Genomic DNA, 17752 nt, shown 5'->3' on the forward strand with positions numbered 1-17752 from the left:
ATATGTATATACATATGTGTATATATATGTGGTATGTGTATATGTGTGTGTGTGTATATTTATATATATACTAGATGTATATATATGGTACTTACAGCTATAAACCATTTGTTTTATTATGTAATATCTATACATACATACATATATATATATCTATTATATATTATATATACATATATTATATATATATATATACATATATTATTATATATACATATATATATATATATATATATATATATATATATATATATATATATATATATATATATCACCATATATATACATATATACTATATATATATATACCCATATATATATACATATATACATATACATATATTATACATATATACATATCATTATATACATATATATATACATTAAGATATATATATATATATATATATATATATATATATATGATGATGATAGATATATATATATATATATTCAAAATGCATTCAAAATGTGAGCGCGTGTGTACCGTTGGTGATTTTTTTTCCTCTGTCTTCCCTACTCTGAATCTTTCCTTCTCCTATGTTTCTGACGAAGAGCTCCGCTCAAAACGTTAAACCCTTCTTTCCTTCTTTCCTGAGCGTCCAAAAATACTATATTTGTTCCACGTCCTCATGTTGTGTTTTTTTGTGCTTTCTTGTTTGGATTAACTTTATATATTTAGTGTAGGAAGAAATGGAGCTGAACGAAGATTTAACAAAATTCCTTTTTATTATTTTCTACATATGTTTCAAAGGCTGCAAAGTCCCTAATTCGGATTGAATAAGGAGTCCATTTTGCAGCCTTCTCTTCAGGAAAATCCAGGAACTTAATTCTCCAACAAAATGCACAGCAAGCTTTTCGACAAAACGCTCACAAGGAGCCCATGGAATAAATGGCACAAACTGTCTATCTTTATGCATAAAGATAGACAGTTTGTGCCATTTATAGTGAAATGTTCACTATAAAATTATTTTAGCATTTTCTATTTTTGTCTTGTCTTTTTTCATAATATATCAACTCGTGTGTTCCTTTTCACCCTTATATATATATATATATATATATATATATATATACATATATATTTATATATATAATAATATTATATATATATATATATATATATATATATATTATATATATTTAATATGTGTGTGTGTGGTATGTGTGTATGTATATATAAATTCATTTATATATACATGTATTTATGTATGCACTTATGTATTACGCATTCATTTCTCTTTAACAAGGACTCAAGCAGCTCTGCAGTTGTTGTGTTGCTCAACCTAACAGCAACCAGCTGCCTACACAAATTACTGGTTCCATCCCTCAATGACCGCAGAACACTGATATTGTTATTCCAACCAAAGACGAAGGCCAACAAAATTCTCTTTGCTAAGGTTTGTCATTTTGAAAACAGAATTTCTTCCTTGCTTCAAAAACGAGTTGGATGTTTTGTTTTTTTATTCTGATCATTTAGTGTTTGTATACAAAATGTGATATCTGCAGTGAAACATGGGCATTTAATACGGAGTGGAAGGAGGTGTGAAGTTTGGAAATAAAGGAGGTCAGCAAGCCCTTCTGAATACATAATATTGGCTTGAAATTTTGGCCCAAGGCCAGCAAGTTCAGGAGACAAGTAGGCCAATTACATTGACCCCAGTACACAACTGGTACTTATTTTATTGACCCTGAAAGGGTTGAAAAACAAAGTGGACCTTGGTAGAATTTGAACTCAAAATGCAAAGACAGACGAAATGCTGAACAGCATTTTGGTCAGCATCCTAATGGATGCTGGAATACATGATACTGGTGTCTGTGAATAATGGAGAAGAAAAGAGCTGAGAGAAAAAGCAGGTCTGAGAGGAATCAGGTGTGGTATATAAGAGAGAAGACTCTGTTGGTACAGACATGTGATGTGTGTGTGTGTGTGTGTGTGTGTGTGTGTGGACAATGAGTGTAGGTGAAGAAGGTTGACGGGATTTGAGGGGAAGGAAATTGTTGGAGAGAAAAAGACTGAGAAAGAGGTGAGAGAATGTGGTGAGAGGTTGGACCCTTACAAAAGAAATGATAAGAGACTACAGCAAAGGGCTGGGGATGGGGTTAGGTGGGGTGGGTCACTGTGCAGAAAACGATTGGTCCAACTTGTGTGAGCAGGGGAAAATGGAAATAATGTATCTGTGTGTGTGCATGCATGTGTGTGTGTGTGTGATAATGTGTTTTTGTGTGTGTGTGTGCATGCGTGTGTATGTGATAATGTGTGTGTGTGTGCGTGTGTATGTGATAATGTGTGTGTGTGTGTGTGTGTGTGCATGTGTATGTGATAATGTGTGTGTGTGTGTGTGTGTGTGTGTGTGTGTGTGGTGTGTGTGCGTGTGTGTGCATGCTGAGTATAATTCTTAATTTTTCTTTCTGTTCCAGTTGCTGCCACACTGGAAGAATGGAACCATTCCGCTTGTTTACCTGAAGCAGCTTCCAAGCCACATAGCAAAGCTGTAAGATGATTCTGGTTCCACCACCCTGTCTCCAACCCCACTCCACCATCCTCCTAACACTGTCTCTTCCTCTCTGCAGCCTCCCCTCTCTAACGCAAGCTCGTTAAGATCTTAATTGCAAAATAATGACATAACACACTGCACATCCCTTTTTCCTTTTTTCTTTTTACATCCATTTTCCATGCTGGCATGGGTCGGACTACTTGACCAAAGCTGTCAAGCCAGAGAGCTGCACCAGGTTCTGTTTTGGCATGGATTCTACCCCTGGATGCCAACCACTTTGCAGTGTGGTGTGTTGGGTGGTTTTCATGTGCCACCAGCACAAGTGCTCTTTACGTGGCACTGGCACGAGATCAAATTAATCTGTGATTGGATCAATATTTAGCTTGTCATTAATGTATTTGCTTACTTTTAGCTGTCCATCCATTCCAAGGATGACCATCACTCTTGTTTGTAGATCCTTTGATCCCTGTAAATGCCAATGTTTGGTTCTACAGTTTCCGTTGCTGAAAAAGGGTCATGTGAATATTTAGTTGGAGAAAGAGTTGGGGGGAGGAGCCATTACCAATGATGCATGAGTTGTAGGTAGGGGAGTAGAAGGTGAGTAGCAAGACAGAAAAAGGAGGAAAGGGGCAGCAGAATGGTAATGATGATACAGTAGACAGGAGACAGATGAGAGGGAGATGACATGTGGTTGGGTAGGATGTAGAAGCACAAGGGGGAGAGAGAGGCAGACATAGTGTGTGAGGAGAGCAAGAGATGTATGGTGGAGGGGGAGGAGGAGGAGAGAAGAATATTGATAGGTGAAGGATAACAAGTGAAATGGTTCCGATCTCTAAGAATAATAAATGCAATTATGGAAGTGATGAGTGGTGGGGATGTCTTGAGGGATAAATTGGGTGAAGGGCCCAATTGTGCAGATACATATACATGCACAGCACTTCCAGAGCCCAGTTTTATTGAGGTGGGCAGATTTTCTGTATGCATATATATATATATATATATATATATATATATAAATTAGGGGAGGGGGGAGAATAACTAAAGACGAAGACAGGTGGTGTAGAAAACAAACAGATGTATTAGTATAACGCTTGGGAATTGAAAAAGTCTTTAACATTTCGAGCCTAAGCTCTTCCACAGAAAGGAACACAGAAAGAAACCAGGAGAGAAAAAAAAAAAAAATATATATATATATAAAGCCAATAAGTAACAAGGATGTCCAGGTATCAATGTATTATGGCCGTTTCAAGAAGCTCCATTTAATCAATTGATGAAAGCATTACATCAATTTGAAAGAAGCCACTCTCCTCAGATGCGTACGACCATATAGATCTCCAACGTACAGGATACTCCATTATAATTTTTTTAGCAAATATTTCATCAGAGACTAGAGACTAAAATACATTACTTCTTTTTGCTATTATTGTAGCAGAATGAATTTAGGGGAAAAATATCTAAAGCCTATCAAATTATAGTTTTATTTCAAATTGATGTAATGTTTTCATCGATTGATTAAATGGAGTTGCTTGAAACAGCCGTGATACACTGATACCTGGACATCCTTGTTATTCATTTGCTTTTTATTCACCTTACTTCGAGCTGTGCAGATAATACCAGACTGACTTGGCCCTTTAACTTAATTACATGTACATGCTGAGACCTCCTTCGGTCACGAATGACCATGGGATTGCACCTAGAAAGTTGCCTTCCCAGGCACAAGTCAGGGCAAGGTTGTTTTATGGAAGACCAGCAGTTGCCCATGCATACCAGCCTCCCCTCTCCACAGCACCAATGTTATCCAACAGAAAGGCAAAGGCTGATGCAGCTTGGCACCAGTGACATTGCAACTCATTTCTAATACTGAGTTAACTGGAGCAATGTAAAATAAAAGTGTCTTGCTCAAGAACACAACACACAGCCCGGTCCAGGATACAAACTAACAACGTCATGATCGTAAGCTCGACGCTCTAACCACTGAGCCATGCACCTTCACACACATATATATTACACCTTGAAACTGTGTAGACTGAGATCCCTGTTGACAGGTCCCTGATATCAAATACAACGCTAACATTTATATTATGGACTTAAGTAGCCTCTGTTTTCAGTAGCTACTGTAATTGTTGAGTATAAAAACAGATTGCTTGTTTCTCTGGAATTGGTCGAATTGATGGAGACACCTCTCATGGAAATTCAATGAGATTTGAAAATCAATGAAAGTTGTTTGTCATTTATTTTCTCGCTCTACAAAGAATGAACTAAATTAGCCGTCAGTCAAATTATGATTAATGGTGTGAAAGTGAGTATTAGCAATTGGTTGATAACTGATGAAGAATTTGGGACCCTCTGTGTTTGCCTCCCATCCGGTCGTACACTCAGAATATGTTATGTCGTTTGTTTATTTACCATACATTTTTCATGTGTGTGTGTGTGTAGAGAGAGAGAGAGATGAGTACAGACACACGCATACATTGGCCACTCCACCCACTGTAGCATGCACTTCTAATCTTTCTCTTTCTCTCTACAGGTGTAACTCCAGACTGACCTCTTCATTGGAAGTAGCTGCAAATCAAAAGATGGTGTGGACACTGGATCAAGCAAGTGACCACCTCCACGGACTAGACATGTAAGACCTTCTCTGTTTATTGAATGCTAAGGGTCATGGAGAGGGGTGTGGTTCTTATACCCCCACTCCTGCCTTCCTTCCTGCCTTCCTTCCTTCCTTCCTTTATTTTTGAACCTGGGGAAGTAAATTGAATGTGTGGCTGTAGGTGTGAACCCGTGGCTAAGTTCTCTCCATTGTTATGTGGTTGTGGGTTCAATCACACTGTGTAGCACATTGGGTTAAAGGTCTTCTACTATAACGTTAGGGGCCATCCCCCCCAATATCTATGAACAGAAACTGTGGAGAAACCTGTCATGATAAATACTCACACACACCCACACGCACACACACACAGATGAACACACACACATGCGCACACACACACACACACACACACACACACATACATACATACATGCATGAACCATAAAATGTCAGGAAGTATGAGAGATGAATATATTTATTTAACCATTTGATAGCCATAAGATTATGGCTGTTTGCTGCAACAGCAACAGGATTCTATGAATCTATATGTCACTATATATATATATCTGTGTGTGTGTGTGTGTGTGTGTGTGTGTGTGTGTGTGTGTGTGTGTGCGCGTGTGTGTGTGTGTGTGTGTGTATGTGTGTGTATATGGCACGCTACAGATTTATATATATATATATATATATATATATATATATATGCATGTGTGTGTGTGTATATGTGTGTGTGTGTGTATGTATATGTATGTGTGTGTGTACACCAGAGTAAGCACATAAATGTGAAACAAAGTGGAAAAAATAGTACTTGAGTCCCTGAGGTAGAGTAATATGCTTCATTAATAAAGCTGCAAAGACATCACAAAAACTGTTACTCAGAGTTTCACATTCCCATTCATCAGAGAATTTTGGTTGAGAATATATATATATGCTGTGAGTCAATGGGCAGACAGAAACAAAAAAACAAAATGCAACTGAATGAGGGAAAATTTGAGCTGATGCATTTTGGAAGAAATTCCTCACTAAAACAACCATACTCTCTTCCTTCAGGGGAACCGCTCACAGCCTCTAACAATATCAGAGACCTGGGTGTAATTGTTGATGACGATCTCAGTTGGAGTGCACACATCAACAAGAAGGTTGATATAGCTCGTAGGATGAGTTCCTGGATCTTAAGAACTTTCCGGTCCAGAGAACAAGGTGTCATCATACCACTTTTTTCCTCCTTTGTACGGCCACACCTTGAATACTGCTGCCCACTGTGGTCTCCTCACACAAGACAAAACATCTCCAGAATTGAGTCACCCCAGAGGGCTCTCACTAAACAAATTGAAGGCATGGCTGCTCTCGATTATTGGGATCGCCTTAAAACCTTGAAACTTTACTCCCTCCAGCGTCGCCGTGAGCGGTACATCATTTGTACGATGTGGAAAATATACCGCCAAATTTGCCCAAACGACCTAAACATTAGCTTCAAGGTCCATCCAAGACTTGGACCACGGGCTATACGTCCCCTGCCAAATTCAAGATCACAACATACATGTACACTGCAACATAATTTCTTTTCCTCAACAGGCCCTGCCCTATTTAACATTGTCCCGAGGGAGATCAAAGAGGAAAAGGATCCCACCAACTTTAAACAGAGTCTGGATAGATTCCTTCAAAGAATACTAGATAAGCCACCCATAATTGGATACAACTCACCCAACAAGAACTCACTACTTGAACAAAACTTGACTTAAACAGGATTCGAATAATCCTATCAGGTGGTGCTATTAAGTTAGACATGGCCTGGACCAATCTCTGGTCGAAACATATCTAAGTTTTATCTAAGTTCTAAGTTTTATATATAATATATATATATATATATATATATAGGGTGATTCAAAAGTCTCCATACATAGAAAAATTTTATTTTTTTATAAGAGACAGTTTATAAGATCCCCTGATGTGACCCCTCTTGATTTCTATCTTTGGGGACATTTGAAAGGCATGATGTATCGCAGAAAGATAAAAGACCTAAATGATTTGAAGGAACGGATCACCAACTCCTTTGCACACGTATCACCAGATGTGCTTATTACGAGTTCACAATGAGTGGGGTAAACATCTTGCAATGTGTGTTTGAAACAAGGGTAACCATATAGAGCCTGTTAAGTAAAAAAAAGAGAAACTGTTCTTATAAAAAAGATAAATTGTTCCTATGTATGGCGACTATTGAATCACCATGTATATATATACATACATACATACATACATATATATATATATATATATATATATATATATATAGTTGAAATTTACAGAAAAACAAAAGACAAAAACAGGTGTATAAACAACAAACAGATGTATTAGACTCAGGAAGGTCTTTTATATTTTGAGCCTCCATTCTTCAACAGAAAGAAACATGAGAAATAAAGAGAGAGGGGATAAAAAAGCCTTTGGAGTTAGCGATATGTATATATATATATATTATATATATATATATATAATATATATATATATATATATATATATATGATCGTTACCAACATTGCTTCACTGGCACATGTAAAAAGATTCAAGCGAGGTCATTGCCAGTATCGACTGACTGGCCCCCATGCCGGTGACACATAAAAAGCACCCACTACACTCTCGGAATGGAAGGGCATCTAGCTGTAGAAACTCTGCCAGATCAAGACTGGAGCCTGGTGCAGTCATCTGGTTTGCCAGCCTTCAGTCAAAACCGTCCAACCCATGCTAGCATGGAAGGCAGACGTTAAACGATGATGATGATGATGATAATAATATATATATATATATATATATATATATATATATACAAAATAAGAAAATGGAGAAATACATCTTAATCAATAATCAACTACCAGATAATACCCAATCACATAATTTATTAAACCACTACATATGAACATTAAGGTCAAACATAATAGTATAGAACAAAACAATGTGCATTAATGAGTAATATGATACAATAAGTACAGCATGTATAAGTGAATATAAATAAATACAAATATAAATATAAACTACATCTTACAGCTGTTTCAGCCATGCAGATATGGGTGCCTCATTATGCTCATATTAGCCATGTGTGATAGGTTAATATGTAGTTATAAATGAGACATATATATATATATATAATATATATATATATATATATAATATTTTAAAATTTTAGTCAAGTCAGTCTGTTGCCCATCTGAGTTTTTCCTTCGAATACACAACTTAATGAGGCATTGCAGGCAAAACTCGAGCAAGGGAGGGGCTTGACCAAAACAGAAATATGAATCTGTGTTATGGTTTTGAGGATACTTTTGTCTTCTGAGAGTGAACACTCAACAGAACGGACCTTGCTTTAAACAATAACATCAATAACATTGCTTCTTCTGTGTTCCAGTTTCCTGCACCATTTATTGGTCAGTAACAGCCACATACAACAACCAATCGTCACTGACCTGGGGAGAATTCTACTGACAGGGTCCAGCCCATTGCCTACTACTACTACCACTGGCACAGAAGATAACAAACACACGGTAGGTATGCTGACTGTTTGTTTTATTATTATGGTGGTGTAGTAGTAGTAGTAGTAGTAGTAGTAGTAGTAGTAGTAGTAGTAGTAGTAGAAGGAAATAGAGGAGGAGGTTCTGGTCTTTGTAGAATGAACTTAAACTCACATCTGACATAGAAGCTGGCCATTTGTTGGTGTCACACACAACTTCATGTACAGACACACACAAACACTCACACACACACACACACTCATGCATATATACATACATATATCCACATGCATGTACGTACACATGCATGCACACACACACATATACACCCACAGGTATGATGAAGTGGGTAAGAAGTCTACTTCCCAACCACATGGCTTTTGATTCAATCCCATCATGTGGCACCTTCAGCAAGTGTCTCTACTGCAGCTATAGGCTGACTAAATCCTTGTGAATGGATTTGGCAGACGGAAACTGAAAGAAGCTTGGTGTGTGTGTGTGTGTGTGTGTCTGTCTGTCTATGCCTGTGTCTGTGCTTGTTCCCTTACCACCATTTGACAACCGGTGTTGGTTTGTTTACATCTCCTGTTACTTAAAGGTCCAACAAAAAGAAGAGATTTATAGAATAAGTACCAGGTATTTAAAAAAAAGGCATTGCCCCAGCATGGCCACAGTTTAATGACTGAAACAAGTAAAAGAAAGTGAAAGAATGATTTCCAAGGGAAACTACAAGGAATGCTGTTAATTACGATGACATCATTGTCAGTTGTAATGATTAGAGTTGTTTGGTCATTAATTAGCATTAACGAGTAAAAGTATTGTGTGGTCAACTTTCAGGTTGTGGTCACTATACTGGCTGGAATCAGAGGAAGTTATAAAGAGAGTTTCTGCAAAGTCTTCACTGGACTGGCGAAAGACTACAACAGGTGAGTACTGATGATGATGGTGATGATGCTGATGAGGATGAATGGTGATAGTGGTGGTAGTGGTAGTAGTGGTGTGGTAAGATGGTGTGTGTTGCTGTTGGTGTTGTTGTTAACTCAGGCCTCTGTATATCACTAATGACCATAAATGAAGGTCCTAGTTGCCCGTCCCATTGCAACACCATTGTCTGTAGCTGAATAGTCCAATGCATGAACTACAAGTCAGACTTGGGGGTCATCTGTCCTGGTTCTGTTTGATTTGTGGCATTGACTTATGGCTGGTCACTGTGGTCCTCCATGTTGTGTCATTGCCAGAGACATGGCAGGAGTATCCTCTCCCAGTAAGTTGCCTGGTTCAATCTCTCCTGTATAAGATGTTCAACATGGAAGACAGGTTGTTGCCAATGAAGCGTTTCACCCTTCCCCACACTAATCATGGATCAAAAGGAACAGCTTGACCGTTACAATTTGGCCTCAGCATTGTCATCGCAGGAGTTGTCAGAATGAGATTGTAGACTCCAAGAATGAACCTCCAGCTCCCAATTTTCCCTTAGAGTTTACTTCCAAAGTTTTTTTCCATGGCCAAGTGGTTGGGTATGGCCACAAAGCAGCAGAGGTATGGAATCAGGGTTTTCTTTCTCCCAGATGTGTTGCATCCTCTCCTTCATGCTAAAAATCTCCATCTACCCAACAACAGTCTATGCCATCATCTCACCTAAATCAGAGACATGCTGTCACCAGTTAATATCTTAAATGCCAGGAGGTCCATCTTGCCTCGGTCTCTCTACTGGTCAATCAATGTGGACCAGCTCTACTAGCTGCTCTATTTTAGCCTTAATTTTTGATTTGTGTTAATATAAAAATGGAACATTCCTGTGTCACCTTGTCGTTGCCATCTCAGTTGTGTTCTGTCTCTCTACAGTTGGATAATCTTTCAGCAACCGATCAGGAATGCAGAAGAGTTTGATGCAAAGAAGTTGCAACAGCAGCTCTCTTGCAGTCTGCAAAATCAATCCCAGCAGATCCGGAGATCCGCCAGCGGAGGCAGGAAATCTATGCGAATCATTGTTGTTGTTCCTGGGTAAGTCTTGTCCATTGTTTTAGAACGGTCAGTCATTGTCCACTACTGTAGAGAAGTAACCCATTTGCCATTATTATTTTAACACACAACGGTAAAGGGCTAATGGTGGATTTGAACTTAAAACCTCTGACTCAGAAGCCTCCGTACCTTACCACCCCACCAGTCATTCCACCTGTATTAACCCCCACACACACACACACACGCACAAACACACACACACACAACACACACACACAAACACACACACACACATGCACACTTCACACACACACACACACATACACATGCACACACACACACACACACTATTTAGTTGTTCTGCTTTTTATATTTACAGTTATACTGAAATCATTGATGTGGTCAGAGCTGTCCACTCACATCCAGACCGTCACATTGCAGCACAGATGGACATCGGTCAGTTTCTGTTATGTCTTTCTTCATCCAGTAAATTTTAGTGGTCACTAACAGTTGTACTCAATGAATCATTGGTCATCTTAGTCAGTTTTAGACACTACAACAAATTGTTGTCTTTATCAGCCTCATGTCCTGAATAAGTAGTACTCAGGGTAGGCAGTAGGCATCAATAAAATGCACACTAAAGGACTTTTCACTATCAAAGAATATGAAACAGTATTTTAAATACATACATGCATAGAAATATATATATAAAATTAAATAAGGGCAGAGATTGATATTAATCAATTAAAACCAGTGGCCTAGCATATTTTTAAAAAATCCGAAGATTAAATATTTTTTCATACAAACTTTAGAGGACTGACCACTAAAAGTGGACAGCCTGTATGCTAGATATAGAATGTGTTCTCAAGAAAAAAATGACAGACTATGCTGATAATCTTGCAGATGTTTGTGTATCCATATACGTAAATATTAACAAGTGAAACTAATTAGTACATAGGTTATCGTTTTTTATTTTGTATATTTTCATTTGTCTTGCTTATTTTTACACTTAGGTTTTTTGCTGGATTTTTTTCTTGAGAACACTTTCTTCATGGAAAATGGTGATTTTGATGTCTATATCTAGCATACAGGCTGTCCACTTTTATTGGTCAGTCCTCTAAATTTTGTGTATATATATATATATATACGTACATTATATATATGTACTGTCTGTAAAAAATATAATTCCGAAAGAAGAAGCACACTCTTAGATGTAGAACAGTATATATTAAAAATGGGGGAAGGCTGGTTCATGGGATCACCTTAGGTTTCCTGTCCATAAAGGGTTTAGCTTTATGGCATATCATCACATCCCAAAACTTGTTGGCCTAAGACCTCTTAAAAATATTGAGGTTTTGGGCGAACGGGTTTTGGGATCTGACGATATGCCATAAAGCTAAACCCTTTATGGACGGGAAACCTAAGGTAATCCCATAAACCAGCCTTCCATCATTTTTAATATATATATATATATATATATATTTGTGTGAATGTGTGAATATTTGTGTGTGTGTGTTGTTGTTATTGTTGTTGTTGTTGTTGTTGATCATCATCATCATTTAACGTCCGCTTTCCATGCGAGCATGGGTTGGACGATTTTGACTGAGGGCTGGCGAACCAGATAGCTGCACCAGGCTCCAGTCTTGATCTGGCAGAGTTTCTACAGCTGGATGCCCTTCCTAACGCCAACCACTCCGAGAGTGTAGTGGGTGCTTTTACGTGCCACCGGCACGAGGGCCAGTCAGGCGGTACTGGCAACAACCTCGCTCGAATCCTTTTATACATGCCACCAGCACACGTGCTTGTTGTTATAATAATAATAATAATAATAATAATAATAATAAAAATAATAATAATATAAAACAGTTTGATTTGGCTCCATGCAGCTTTAAAGTTTCACAGGCTTCTTGCAGAAACTTTAAGTTGTGCATTTCCTTTCGTTTGTCCACTTACTCGTATCGGCAGCACTTTTAAGGCCATTATTAAATGACCCCTATCTGAGACTACCTATCTATCAGCATGTGTGTGTGCGTGCGTGGCGCCCTCTGTTGCAATTGATATTTAACTCCAGTTATTTCCCTTGTCAGGTGCTGTCACAGTTTGTGTGAATCCCGACAACAGTTTTCTGGAGAACAGGTACAGTGCACACCCTCCTACCCCATTGTATTCTACTGAAACACTACACTGAAACACCACTCTTACCTCGCCAACACCACATTATGCACAGCCTTTCCTCCTACCCACCACACTCACCCAGCCACATTAGACCAATTATGGAGACCCTCAACATTCACCTGGACCTTTTACAAGTTTCTCTATATTCAGGACTTACCTGCTTTCACTTCTAACAAGCTGCACTCTTCTGTATCATCCTTCACTCATCCAACATCCTAACCTCCACTCACACACATCATTGCACCACTCAGTGAGACCCTACTGCTGTTCATTATTTACATTATTTACATTATTTATATTTGATGGATATTTGTCCTCAACTTGTTTGTTGTTATCACAACGTTTCGGCTGATAGCCCGTGGGCATATGGCGTAGTGGTTAAAAGCATGGGCTACTAACCCCAAGATTCCAAGTTCAATTCCAGGCAGTGACCTTAATAATAATAATAATAATAATAATAATAATATTGAAAAATACCTTAGGAATGAGAACCCAGGTTCGAAATTTCCCCAAGACATCTGATGAAGGCTGGAGGGTATATCAGCTGAAACATGTTAACAACAAACAAGATGAGGACAAATATCTGTCAAATATAAATAATGTAAATAATGTTGATAATGTACATAATTCCTCATCTCTTAAATATAGAACTGTATTACCTACTGCTGTTGTTATCTACACAAACATTTAAACGTCCACTGAAAACAAGACCATCATCCGACTGATGAGCACAATCTCTCTCTGTCCAACACACTACAAGCCTCAACTCACAAACTCACCGTTTCCTCTTTCTTGCCTCTTGAACTAATACCAGGATGACCTCTACTCTCCTGCTGGCTCTGTATTTCTCCCACCAGAGACCACACCAAACACTTGCCAATCCTTCCTTCCCGTAACATTCATCCCACAGATATTTTCAAAGCTACAACAATCCCATCGATGTCACCAATCTTAATGGCACTACAAACGTCGTCTCAGTTGCTCTACCTCCTCCTCCTTCTTTCACTTGCAATTCTGTACAACACACCACCCCAACTGTCTGTTAGACACCACACCAGCCCTGCCTGACACCACTATCTCCAAACACCACAAACCATCTCCACAATAACAACAACAACAGCAACAACACATCATTTTTGAAGGGCCATTTCTTTTGTCTCTTGTAGGTTCATGTTCCCTACACTGTGGAACCAATGTCTGGAAGGTTGGATCAATAACATCCTGTTCATTGCTTCCAAGAAGTCTGAGGTAAGTCCAAACATGACCATATCTCCTCTCCTTCTTCACCACTTTCATATCAAACTTCTCTACAGAATTTTAGAGAATTCTAGACAAAATCTGGCAATGGAGATATTTTATTTTATACAGAATCTGTATTTGGCTTTCTAAATGTTAAAATCAAAAATCCAAAACTTTCAAATAACAAACATTACTTGTGGTTGTTGCTCCACCACAATGGTACAGAAACTCCCTTGTTATGTCATCAGAAATATTATGGGGCAGGAACTGGACCGTTAGAAGAAACCTGGAGCCAATGATGTCCTTTCTTTTTATCAAAATATGTTTTATAGGTTCAAGCATGGCTGTGTGGTAAGAAGCTTGCTTCCCAACCACATGGTCCTGGGTTCAGTCCCACTGTGTAGCGTCTTCAGCAAGTGTCTTCTACTATAGCCTCGGGCCAACCAAAGCCTTGTGAGTGGATTTGGTAGACAGAAACTATATATATATATATCTGTGTGTGTGTGTGTGTGTGTGTGTGTGTGTGTGTTCCCCATCACTGCTTGACAACCGGTGTTGGTGTGTTTATGTCCCCTTAAATTAGTAGTTCAGCAAAAATACTAATAGAATAAGTACTAGGCTTAAAACATAAGTTCTGGGGTCAATTTGTTCAACTAAAACCCCTCCAGGCGGTGCCCCAGCCTGGCTGCAGTCAAATGACTGAAACGAGTAAAAGAATAAAAGAATAGAAAACAGACACAGCAATAAAGTAGCAGAGACTGTAGAGAGAGGGGGGGAGTGAGACAGAGAGAGAGAGAAAAATGTCTAATGTTATTGTATTCTATTTATAGAATACATTTGGTTTGTTCTGAGTAAGACTTTGGTTCCAGAGTTGCAGGCTTTAAGGTGTGTGGAACCACCCTCTTTGTCACTGTAGTGTCCCAGCTCTTCTCTGACCCTCAATATTAGCACCTGTCAGGATCCCAACAATAGGTTAATTAGCATCTTATTGGAAGAAACTCCAAACACAAACCCACACAGCTTTGTGAGTGTCTTGGGAAAGGAAAAGGCAAAGGGAGTCGACCTTGACAGCAAATCGAGCTGTGGACTCCCTTCGACACCATTGAGGCAACTCGAGGGTACATGGAGCTCTCCAACCCTGTAAAGCAATTCACCTAGATGGTCACTCCAATTTAAAACCAACAGCTTGCTGGTCACTGCAGCCATCTTAGCCTGCTGAGCCACTGCATCCAGACCCCCAAGAAGGAGACCAGATTGCACAAAATAGATCTCACTTCTAACTTACTAAGCACAGGCAAGAAGAAAAGCCCTGCAGGCATGGAGAAGAGACAGAAACAGCAGGTACTGGATGGTACTGGATGGTACTGGCTGTCACAACTCTGTATGAAGATGCCTGCTCATCTCCATGATCTTCAAACACAAGGAACTGTCATCAGGTCTGTAGAATATATCTATAGATTGTTTACCAACACTCTACGCACAGATAATAATGATAAGGAAATTATTGTATACAGTGCTCAGGTGCACCACAACTTGTCAAAAGTGCGTATAAAGCACGTGTGGCATGTAAAAAACACCCTCTACACTCACGGAGTGGTTGGCGTTAGGAAGGGCATCCAGCTGTAGAAACTCTGCCAAATCAGACTGGAGCCTGGTGCAGCCTCCTGGCTTCCCAGACCCAAGTCGAACAGTCCAACCCATGCTAGCATAGTTTACGGACGTTAAATGATGATGATGATGATGAAATCTTTGTAGTAAAAGAGAGACAAGACAGATTAATTTCTCTTTGGTGTTGGGGTTTCATCTGCAACTGAGTACATTCCTTGACTATCCACAGAAGACTCTACTTTTAGAACCATTAGGTCTACACCAACCGGATGCACCAACTTGCATTTTTTTGCCGTTGGATCACTTACAAAGTTACTGGTGCATTTTACGTTTCACGGTTGGTTACCATTTATTGCTATCTTCTGCAAAATACTTTATGCATCCAACTCATATTACAAAATGAATTTTTGCACAAGGCCAGCAATTTTGGGGGAGGGACTGAGTTGACCACATCAACCCCAGTATTCAGCTGGTACTCATCGTCCCTGAAAGGATGAAAGGCAAAGTTGACTTCTGTGGTATTTGAACTCAGAACGTCAAGATGGACGAAATACTGCCAAACATTTTGTCCAACATGCTAATGAGTCTGCCTGCTTGACACCTCAGAAATAATTATCGTTAATAATATTTTCTTAAGGCAGTGAACTGACAGAATCTTTACCATTTCTTCTGGTTTCACATTCTGAGTCCAAATTCTGACAAAGTTGTTTTGGCATTTCATTCTTTTGGAGTAGATGAAATAAGTTGAATACGGAGTGGGTGGGTGGGAGGGGGCGTCGTTGACTGGCCCCTACCTCACCCTCACCCCCAAAGAAATTTCTGGATTTGTGCCTATAGTAGAAAGAATTATTATTGTTGTTGTTGTTATATCTTTTTCATGACCACCACTCCAGAAGAACCTCCATCTTATCAAGAAGATAGAACAATTGGTGAAGAAGAAGAACCACCAAGTCAACATCCTCACCGTTTTTGATGGTCAACTGAACATGTAAGAATTTCTCTTCTCCGCCCCCCTCCACCTCCCCTCCCCTGTCTCTGGACATTTCGACCAGAACAACTACTTTACACATCTGATTCGTCTTGTTGTTGTAGCACTATTTCACTCATGAGACTGTGGCCATGCTGGGGCACCGCCTTGGGAAATTTTTAATCAAATCAATCAACATCAGTACACTTTTTCTTTTTTTCTTTTTTTTTTCCAGCCTGGTACTTTACTCTATTGACTTCTTTTGTCGAACCGCTAAGTTATGGGGAAGTAAACACACGGACACCGGTCGTCAAGCAGTGGTGAAGGACAAACAAGACACAAAGAAGCGCGCGCACACACACACACACAAGGCTTCTTTCAGTTTCCGTCCACCAAATCCACTCACAAGATCCGAGTCGAACGTGTAGACTAAGCTAAGCTTAAATCCATATGCAAAACGATAAAAATAAGCCAGTTTTCACACCTTTCCTCTTATACTCAGTCTATCAATAACCATATTTAATTTTCGATTCAAACTTTGATTAAAAAAGCGATGAATTGTTTTATTTTCTGCAAAATCCGTTGAGAGGGAAAAAAATAAACATGCTAAGTAGTCCAAGGGAAATAATCCTGCAAGTTTGATGGAGTTATTTCCCTTACACTGTTAAGTCTATTTCTGAAATAAGCCGATTCATAATGATTTCTCTCCCATTCCGTGTTTCAGTAAATATCATGAAAGTCTACGTGTTATTAATGGGGCTTAATATATAAACCTGAGTCATTGCTGGAATTATTTCAATAATGTAAAATAACAGCTTGGATCTTTTCGGTTTGAACGGCAGTTTTTTTAAAATAAAATTCCACGTAACTAAACACTTTTAAACTTCGTATACTGGTAGAATGTGTTTATAAAACATCTTTTTCTCTTGGCTTTATTGAGAAAATTCTATAGTTTGTAAGATATTTGGGTTTTTTTTCTTCAATTTCTGCAATTTCAACCAATCACTGACGTCTATTGAGGTAAACAACATTCTGTGCCGTATCAATATGTCCCCCCTTTAAGAAACAGATTGGGTTTATTTACATTTGTGAAGAAAAAAAGATACCCTTCCCCCCACCCCTAACCCTAACTAACCCAAACCCTAAAACAGATTGAAATGCAATAGATCAATACTAGGGTCATAATTATGGGTGACAATTTCATAAGACACCACTA

The 17752-nt window shown here is 38.8% G+C and overlaps 1 protein-coding gene across 2 annotated transcripts in view; it reads left to right on the forward strand.

Moving 5' to 3' along the window:
• The window catches only part of LOC115219220 (uncharacterized protein C20orf194 homolog), a 70143-nt gene that overhangs the window by 43200 nt on the left and 9191 nt on the right, over positions 1 to 17752 (forward strand). For both annotated transcript variants that reach the window (XM_029789353.2, XM_036508710.1), the window contains 10 exons: positions 1248 to 1397; positions 2419 to 2492; positions 5023 to 5121; positions 8483 to 8618; positions 9423 to 9511; positions 10431 to 10589; positions 10927 to 11003; positions 12635 to 12683; positions 13889 to 13970; positions 16463 to 16557. In XM_029789353.2, coding sequence (XP_029645213.1) covers positions 1248 to 1397; positions 2419 to 2492; positions 5023 to 5121; positions 8483 to 8618; positions 9423 to 9511; positions 10431 to 10589; positions 10927 to 11003; positions 12635 to 12683; positions 13889 to 13970; positions 16463 to 16557 — 1010 coding nt within the window. The remainder of the gene's footprint in view (positions 1 to 1247; positions 1398 to 2418; positions 2493 to 5022; positions 5122 to 8482; positions 8619 to 9422; positions 9512 to 10430; positions 10590 to 10926; positions 11004 to 12634; positions 12684 to 13888; positions 13971 to 16462; positions 16558 to 17752) is intronic.

This window comes from Octopus sinensis, linkage group LG14, assembly GCF_006345805.1.
Source record: "Octopus sinensis linkage group LG14, ASM634580v1, whole genome shotgun sequence".
Classification (NCBI taxonomy): Eukaryota; Metazoa; Mollusca; class Cephalopoda; order Octopoda; family Octopodidae; genus Octopus; species Octopus sinensis.